General features: G+C 43.0%; 1 protein-coding gene across 1 annotated transcript in view; it reads left to right on the top strand.

Annotated features, from left to right (window-relative positions):
• Positions 1-260: 260 nt before the first annotated feature.
• The window catches only part of LOC134348753 (uncharacterized protein KIAA2012), a 52,247-nt gene continuing 43,185 nt past the window's right edge, over positions 261-9,322 (top strand). The window contains exons 1-3 of the mRNA XM_063052555.1: positions 261-347; positions 5,635-5,889; positions 8,004-8,157. Coding sequence (XP_062908625.1) covers positions 261-347; positions 5,635-5,889; positions 8,004-8,157 — 496 coding nt within the window. The remainder of the gene's footprint in view (positions 348-5,634; positions 5,890-8,003; positions 8,158-9,322) is intronic.

The following is a 9,322-nucleotide window of genomic DNA, read 5'->3' as shown; positions in this document are numbered from 1 at the left end:
TTCCATTAGAACTTGGGACTCACTATGATTTAGAACTCAGGATCCTCTGAGATTTGTTCCTCTTGGATGCAGAATCTGTCAGGGTCTGGAATCCCAGAGGGTTGTTATACAGAAACTCGAGATCTGGTGGGATACAGATCCCCCAGGACTCTGGATCAGCTGGGATTCTACTCCAGCAGGATTCTGGCACTTCTGCTCATTCGAAGAGTGAAAATCAGCCAATCTGGAGAGAAGAGAAAAAGATCGGGAGTGGAAGCAGGATGTGGAATTTGTCCTTATTGAGCCGAGGCTATGGAGAACTGGTGAACAGGGAGCACAAACGCCTGGACGTTTATTTTGAAATGCAGGTAAGGTGAGCAAGTGGGATCTGCTGTGCAATGGGTTGGGTATCTGTTGGCTTTCTGCTATGAAGTCATTGACAATGGCCAGGAGGCAAGGTGGCATCTGGAGAGACAGGCCACAATTTTCCTGCAGTCTGGGGGAGAGATGAGGGAGAGTCAGACTTGCATTAAAGAATGCTCTGTGCAGTTGCATGAGAAACCCATAAAAACCCAGTCTCCCCCCTCCCAAACACTAATCTTGAAAGGTGTAGGCCAAGATGGGCCTCCAGTGATACCATCATCTAATACTGTGGTATCACTATCTCCCATAAACCTAAACTTCAATGGACCTGAAATAGGTATTAAGCTTATGATCCTCTTCATCATCTGAGAGCCAGTTGTCATTCATTAACAAAAAAAGAGCAAATTATTTCACAAGCAGGATGGTCCCTGTTATGTTTTATAAATCGAAAGTATAAAACTAATGGAAAAAAAACAAGGGAGCCTAAGTGATGCGTGTAAACGCATTTTTACTTTTAGTAAGATGCGCGCTTATGATGTGGTGGCATGATGACGTATGCCATTCACGTACTTTTACATTTAACCTGCAAGCATTATGTAAACAAAGAATGCTTAATCAAACAATATATTTACAATATTACTCAAATATTAAATACACAGCACTCTACCCTGCTTAGCTGCAAACTCCAACTCAATTAGAATGCAACTCAACTCAGATATGTAAGAAATGCTCCCTGGTTATATATACACATACATGTGCATGTATACAGTACACATTGTGCTATACAATACAACTACTATATACACATCCACAGCACAGTAAATCTTAAATTGTCCCATTCAGGCATAAAGATTTAATCACTGTGGAGGATTAAATTCTTGTGGAATAACATTTTTCCTGACAAGGTGGTCACTCTCCTTGGCAGGTGAGGCTTGTGGCTGTGAAGCAATCTCAGGTTCTGGGGCCTCCCCCATGGTGGTTGTAGGAGTTGACTCTGGGACTGCAGAAAGTGGTTCTGACAGCTCTGTTCACCTTTCTTCTGGACATGCTGGCATCCTGAACAGTGTACGGCAAGCTGTTTGATCTGCTGATCTATCCCAGGCCACCAGAGCAAGCTCTGAGCCAATGTTTTCATTCTGACCATGCCAAGATGACCAACATGTACTGTTGCTCCTCCAGCACCTTAGCTCTCAGCTTGGATAGTTCAGCAACTCTCAATCCCTACCTAGGACACCACAATCAAGGGCAAGTTCATCTGGCACTGGTAAAAATGCGGGATCTGGGATTTCTGTTCCACATTCCAATCATTTTGGGTGACCATGTAGACCTGAGACAGCATGGTCTCCCTTTGGACCATCTCCTCTGTAATAGGGAGACTTTTGATTTGTATTAAAAGTTCAAAGTAAAATTCATTATCAAAGTACGTGCATATCATCACATACAACCCTGAGATTGGGGAGAATATGCCAAAAAGAGTGTCCTATTTTGTAAATTTTTTGGGTATCTCCTTTTCCAAGGGTAAACAGGACAATCCATCAGCATTTCCAGGATTAGTCGTCCTCTTGTAATTGGATCCTCAGAGCAACAAAGCTCATCTCTGGATTCATGCTGCTGTTAGTGGAAAACCCTTCTGTGGATTGAAAATGCATACTAATGGTTGATGATCAGTATCTCTCATAATACAAGTACTGGTTGAAATGTTTTACACCCCAAACCAGACTCAAGTCCTCTCTGTCAATCTCGGCACAATTTTTCTCTATAGTGGTAAAGGAACATGATGCAAAGGCTATGGGGCATTCACTTCAATCATTCATAACATAGGACATGACTGCACCTGTACCATAATGGGAGGTGTCACAGGCAGGTTTCAATGGATGACGTGTGAGCACAGTGTTGGATGTCACCATTTCCTTTACCTTTTTGAAAGCCACCTCACACTGCTTAGTCCATTGCCATTTCCTCCCGATCTGTAGTAATGAGTTCAAGGGGTGGAGCACAGTAGCCAGGTTTGGCAGGAACCTGTTATAGCAATTGACAAATTCTAAAAAGACTGTAACTCAGATGCATCTTTTGGCCTTGGGGCATTCACCACTGCTTGAATTTTCTCAGCACACTTGTGTAATCCTTGTGTATCAATGGTGTGACCACAGCAAGTGATGCTTGATTTAAAGAATTCACACTTGTTACATTCTGCTCTGAGCCCATAATCTTCTAATCTTTTTAACACTGTTTTGTGATTTTGGAGATGCTCCTTGTCATCCTTACCATAATGATGATGTCATCCAGGTAACACCGAGTGCCTGGGCAGCCTTGCAGCACCTGGTTCATAGCTTTCTGCCAGAGTGCAGGTGCAGAACCTACTCCAAAAATAAGAATATTATAGCAACACACATCAAAGTTGCTGGTGAATGCAACGTTGCTGGTGAATGTCGACGTTTCAGGCCGAGACCCTTCATCAGGACTAACTGAAGGAAGAGTTAGTAAGAGATTTGAAAGTGGGAGGGGGAGGGGGAGATCCAAAATGATAGGAGAAGATTATAGCAATAAAGCCCTTTGAGAGTGTTTATAGTGAGAAATACTTTGGCCTCTTCTTCCATTTCCACCTGTATGTAGGCCTCAGCTAAGTCCATTTTGCTGAAGTGTTTCCCTCCAGAAAGGTTTGCAAAGATATCCCCTATCCTGGGCAGAGGGTATTGATCTCCTTTCAGTATTGGGTTGATCGTGACCTTAAAATCACCACAGAACCTGCCAGACCCATTCTTATTGGCTACTGGGACCACTGGCATTGCCCATGGGCTCCACTCAATTTTGGAAAGAATTCCTTCAACTTCCATGCAATCTAACTCACTACTACTTTATCATGGATGGTATAAGGAATTGGGTGGGCTTTGTAAAACTTGGGTGTGGCATTTTCATTTAACACTATTTTACCCTTGTTATTTTTGAGTTTTCCAATGCCATCCTTGAACTCAGCTGTGGCATCATCCAGTACCTTTCTTAATTCGCTTTCAGTTGACTCTATTGCAGGGGATCTGGCCTGGAAATGGTGGATGGATCTTCAATCAAGTTGTAGTTGTCCCAGCCAATCATGTCCGCACAATGTTGGCCCTCCTGTTTTGATCACATACAAGTCCAGTGTGGCTTGTTAGTCATCGTATTTCACTGTTACAACATTCTTACGAGCTGCAATTTTTAAAAAACATCTCACTGTGCTTTTTTTTTTACCCTGAATGTCTCACTGCACTTCAACAGGTAGATAATTGCCTCTGGTTCTTTTAAAATGTCCTTGTTGCCACTGTTATGTTTTCTAACTCCAAAACTTTACTTTATTATCACCAAACAATTGATACTAGAGCGTACAATCATCACAGCGATATTTGATTCTGCGCTTTACGCTCCCTGGATTACAAATCGATAGTAAATATTAAAAATTTAAATTATAAATCATAAATAGAAAATAGAAAAGGAAAAATAAGGTAGTGCAAAAAAAACTGAGAGGCGGGTCCGGATATTTGGAGGGTACGGCCCAGATCCGGGTCAGGATCCGTTCAGCAGTCTTATCACAGTTGGAAAGAAGATGTTCCCAAATCTGGCCGTATGAGTCTTCAAGCTCCTGAGCCTTCTCCCCGAGGGAAGAGGGTTGAAAAGTCTGTTGGCTGGGTGGGTCGTTTCCTTGATTATCCTGGCAGCACTGCTCCAACAGCGTGCGGTGTAAAATGAGTCCACGGACGGAAGATTGGTTTGTGTGATGTGCTGTGCTGTGTTCACGATCTTCTGCAGCTTCTTCCGGTCTTGGACAGGACAACTTCCATACCAGGTTGTGATGCACCCTAGAAGAATGCTTTCTATGGTGCATCTATAAAAATTAGTGAGGGTTTTAGGGGACAGGACAAATTTCTTTAGCTTTCTCAGGAAGTAAAGGCGCTGGTGGGCCTTCTTGGCAGTGGACTCTGCTTGGTTGGACGAAGTCAGGTCATTTGTGATATTGACCCCGAGGAATTTAAAGTTTTTGACCTGTTCCACTTGCGCACCACCGATGTAAATTGGGTTGTGCGGTCCGCTACTCCTTCTGAAGTCAACAACCAATTCCTTCGTCTTGCTGACGTTGAGGGATAGGTTATTGTCTTTGCACCATGCCACCAGGTTCTTAATTCCCTCTCTGTACTCAAACTCATCATTACCCGAGATACGGCCTACAATCGTTGTGTCATCAGCAAACTTATATATTGCTGATGAAACATAAAACTAATTGAAAGAAGAACAAGGGAACCCGAGAGATGCATGTAAAACCTTTTTTACTTTTAGCAACATGCACACTTACGACGTGGTGACGTGATGACATATGCTATTCACATACTTCTACATACAGTATAACCTGCAATGCATTATGTAAACAACAAAGAACGCTTTATCAAACAATATACCAACAATATTGCTGAAATATTAAATACACAACAGTCCCACCCAGAAACAGGAATGCTGACAGAATTGTTGCACCAAATGTCACTATGTGCTAAACTTCGACTTGCCCGTGGTGTTGCAGGTGATAGACTCAGCCCTGTTACTGTGCAATGTTCTAGTCAGCTGGATGTTGCTACACTACCTGCTCTTTGTGGAAGATTTCAGTTAAACACCTTTGACCACATCTTCATCAGGCTGTTCCCGGGGACACAGACCAAGACAGACAAGAAGATCAACTCAGTGAAAAATGCCTTTTGTCTGCCCAAAACTTGTTGGCCTTCCAGAACAAAGCGATGTCTGTAAGGGAGGTACAGTCCAGGCTGCTGTAGTACATGCTGAGGGATGCACAGTGCAGCCAGCGCAAAGGCTCTGTGGGGAAGGACCACAGTCTGGGTTCCTTCTACTACCCCCGGTGGAGGGGCAGAGTTAGGTGGGGAAGTCCGTCAAATAACGAAAGGGGCATCACCACAGGGGGTGATGTCTGCACGTTTGTTTACTTGTTCCTTTTTTAAAAATTGTTTACACCTATTGAATGTATCAAGCATGAATGTATTAGTTTACTTATTGGACTGTTTCTTCCTTTGTGTGTGTATATATATATATAAAACATTTTGATTATAAATTGTCTTTTTTTTTGTAAATTTAAATAAGTCAAGTAGATAGTTGAAAGACCTCCTTTGTGCTGAATGACATTTTAATGGATTCCAGTATGAATGAGTTGGTCAACTGTATTGAAATATACCCAGTCTCTAATCAGTATATCGGCTCCAAGTGGACACTCTGTTATCCCAGAACTGCATTCCAATGTTTACACTTGTTTGCCTGTTCTAGGATTTTTTCAACTGGAGGTCTTGGAGAAATACTGACTGTATCTCCCTCAAGTCATACCATTCCAATGATCACCACAATTCAGCAGTTCCCAGGACCTTCAGCACACGAAGAGGAGCCCTGGTGCTCTACTCCGAGGACTTGGCTTTGCGAGCTTGGCAGCGGCAGCGTGGAGCAAAATGGAGGCGAGCAGCTCGGCTACAACTCTGCACTCTGAGTGATCTGGCCAGCGCTGTCCTTGCATATGGACGGAGAGAGGTGGTATGACAGAAGACAAAGAATGGGAATAAAGGGGAACCTTTTCTGGTTGGCTGCCAGTGACTAGTGGTGTTCCGCAGGGATCTGTGCTGGGTCCGGTACTTTTCACATTCCATATCAATGATCTAATGCCAAGTATAGTCTAAATCAAGGAAATGAAGTTGTTGCCTTTTCAGAAGTCAAACCAGGGTAGGACTTTCACAGTTAATGAGAGGGGCCTGAGGAGCTTTGTTGAACAGAGGGACCTAGGAATTTAAGTACGTAGTTCCCTGAAATTGACAGCATGGGTAGACAGGGTGGTGAAGAGGCCTTTGGCATGCTGGCCTTCAGTCAGGGCATTGATAAATTTGGAATATCTTGTTGCTGTTGTGCAAGACAGTGAAGTATCAATATTTAGTTTTGGACACCCTACTGTAGGAAAGAGGCTGTCAATCTGGGAAAAGTGGAAAAAAGATTTACAATGATCTTGGCAGACCTTAAGGGACTAAGTTATAGAGAGAGGGTGGGCATTCCTTGGACAGTAGGAGTCTGAGGGGCAATGTTCTCGAGGTGTATCAAATCATGTGAGGCATAGACAGGGTGAATTCACATAGGGTGAATTGACATAGACAGGGTGAATTCACATAGACAGGGTGAATTCACACAGTCCTTTGGTTCTAGATTCCTCAATCCTAGGAAAAGGTTTACGGTGTGAGGGGGAAGATTTAATAAGAACCTGACAGGCAACTATTTCCACATACAGAATGGTGTGTATATGGACAATTTGACAGATACATGGAGGGATATCGGTCAAAAGCAGGCAAAGAGGACTAGCTCAGACAGGCATCTTGGTTAGCATGGATGAGCTGGTACAAAGGGCCTGTTCCCTTGCTGAATGACTTTATGTCAGACAGATAGTGTAGGGTGGTGAAATGGATAATGACGACCACAGTCTGTCAAGAAGGGGGCAGGCCATACCAACTTCACAGCTTGTCTCCTATTAGACTGAGTGGGGAAAGACTGTAAATAAGAGAACATTGAATGCAGGCAGCTTTTGTAACAAGGTGGTGGAACTAAAGGCACAAGTAAATATAAATGGTATTTATATGTAAGTAGCTATCCAATGGGTGGATGCAAGGTTGCAAAGTGATCAATGTTGAAAGTTGTATAATCCAGGATACTTTTAGAACAGATTGACTAAATACCAAAACAAGAGTGGTGGCCCTCATTAAAACAAAAAAGAAGAGGGGTGGTCCTTATTAAAACAAAAAAACATGAGGGGTGTCCCTCATAAAAAAAAGCAACACATAAAGGGATTAAGGGGGAAAAAAATCTAAGTTCATAAAGAATAAGGAACAGAAACAATCTAAGTCAACGTGAGAAATATCAGCGGGATTTGTCAGTAGGTCCATTCTGAGTAGTGGTAATATATGGCGTGGCATGAAAGAAGCTTACAAGGGTATGCAGTAATCAAGCGGGAGTTTAATCTACGAAGAGGCCAAGTCCAGCAGTAAGTGTGAAGGAGAAATTCATGGAGTGTATAAAAGATGCTTTTCCAGATGAATATGTGCAGAACTAACTTGGATTCAGGGTACTGAATCTAATATGGTAGAGTGGGAAAGGATTATTAGGTAGTTAAGGGATCCCCTAGAGAAGGGTGATCAATTGAAAGGCCATTGAATGCCAAAATGTGATCTTAAATAGTGAACGATTTAGCTGTGAGATGTGAATTGGCTACAGTGGATTGGGAAAGTACAGTACTTCAGAAGGTATGAATGCAAACCTTACCACCAGCCTCCCCTGCTCTTCCCCACTTTCCCATCTAGTGCTGCTCCCCACTGTCTCTCTATAAACTTCTTCGCCTTTTAGCCCAAAGCTGTTGTGTACCCTACCCTTCACCCGAGTAGGATTAACAGAAATGGTGAGGTGGATAGGTGGAACTGAAAGATATATTATGAACCTGGGGACTATTAGGAAGGGAAGAACAGTTTGGCCCTCTTGGTACTTTGATTTTCCTAATATGAGGATTTTTTTAATGTGACCCAAGATCACACAGCCTCCACAAACAAACCTCCATCTGCACCCTCTGTGAACAGTTTGGCTAAAGGAATTCGTGTTGGTTTTTTTTCTACCAGAAGACTTCACATCCAAATCAAATGGAACCCTATCTATACTTCCTCTTTGGGCACAAGAACCGCAAAATCCGTCCTGGTTACTCAGCGAAGAGGTACCTCACCTGTCTGACTGAAAGCTGTGACCGTAGCCTCCTGCACCGGATGCAAAGCTCAGGTGAGACTGCTGCCTCTGTACCTGTGGAATCGGAGAACTAGCAAAGGAGGTCAACCATTCTGCGTAATGGATGAAAGTCAGTGCGATAACCCCCAAGAGGTGGTTTTTAATCCTTCTCATAGTCTTGGGTAGATCTCTCTTCTCGTTTGAGGTTTAGACTGCTGCTGATGCAGAAGACATGTTCAATGAGCTGTCAGTTAGTATAGTGCTGGTCCCACTGGTGTGCAGCCTGACCACAAGCAGTGCAAAGCACGATTCATTTAATTAATCCTTGTTGTTTCTACTGTGGAAGAATGTTACAGTCCTTTTATCCTCACTAGCAACTCCCACGGCAGGGCAGAAATGTGCAGAAAGTGCGTTCTAGCTTCAAGTGCATGGGGCCAGTGATCCTGATCTACCTTTCAATGGAGAAAAAGTAGAAAGAGCAGTATCTCCACAGACGTCATAAGCGGATAAAAGAAATGAAATCTTCAGTAGCAATAGGAAAATAACTGTGTGAAAGGATGAGGTGCTGAGTCTCTGTATGTTATGGTAGGATGCAGCTTCTCTGTATACGATGGTGGAAAGGTGGTTAGAGTGCATCGAACATAGAATTGTACAGCACATGACAGACCCTTTGGCCCACAATGTTGTGCTGAATTAATTAAACCAATAGCTTCTAATTAATCTCACCCCTCTTCCTTGCACAATCCTTCCTTTCTCTGCATACTTATGTGCCTATCAAAGAGTCTTTCAAACATTCCTGTGATATCTGTCTGGCCGCCAGCACTGTCTGTTTGAAAGAAAAAACTTGCCTTACACATCTCCTTTGCACTTTCTCCCCTTCTCCTGAACTACGTGCCTTCTAGTACTAGACATTTCATTCCTGAGAGAAAGATACTGGCTGTCTATCCATGCCTTGCATAATTTTATCGGATCTCCACTCAGCCTCTGCCATTGTAGAGAAGGCAGCCCCAACCTCCCCTCTCCTCATAACACACGTTTGCTGCTAAACCTCCTCTGCACAGGCTCCAAAGTCTCCACATCATTCCTATAATGAAGTGACTATAATTTAATGCAATACTCTAAATGTGGCCTAAACAGAGTTTTAAAAAGTTATAACTTAACTTCCTGGCTCTTGAACAATGCCTTGACTAATGAAAACAAACATGCCATTTGTCTCCTT

This window comes from Mobula hypostoma, chromosome 6 (genome assembly GCF_963921235.1).
Source record: "Mobula hypostoma chromosome 6, sMobHyp1.1, whole genome shotgun sequence".
NCBI lineage: Eukaryota > Metazoa > Chordata > Chondrichthyes > Myliobatiformes > Myliobatidae > Mobula > Mobula hypostoma.
The sequence above is the reverse complement of the archived record's forward strand: the minus strand, read 5'-3'. Positions and strand labels throughout refer to the sequence as shown.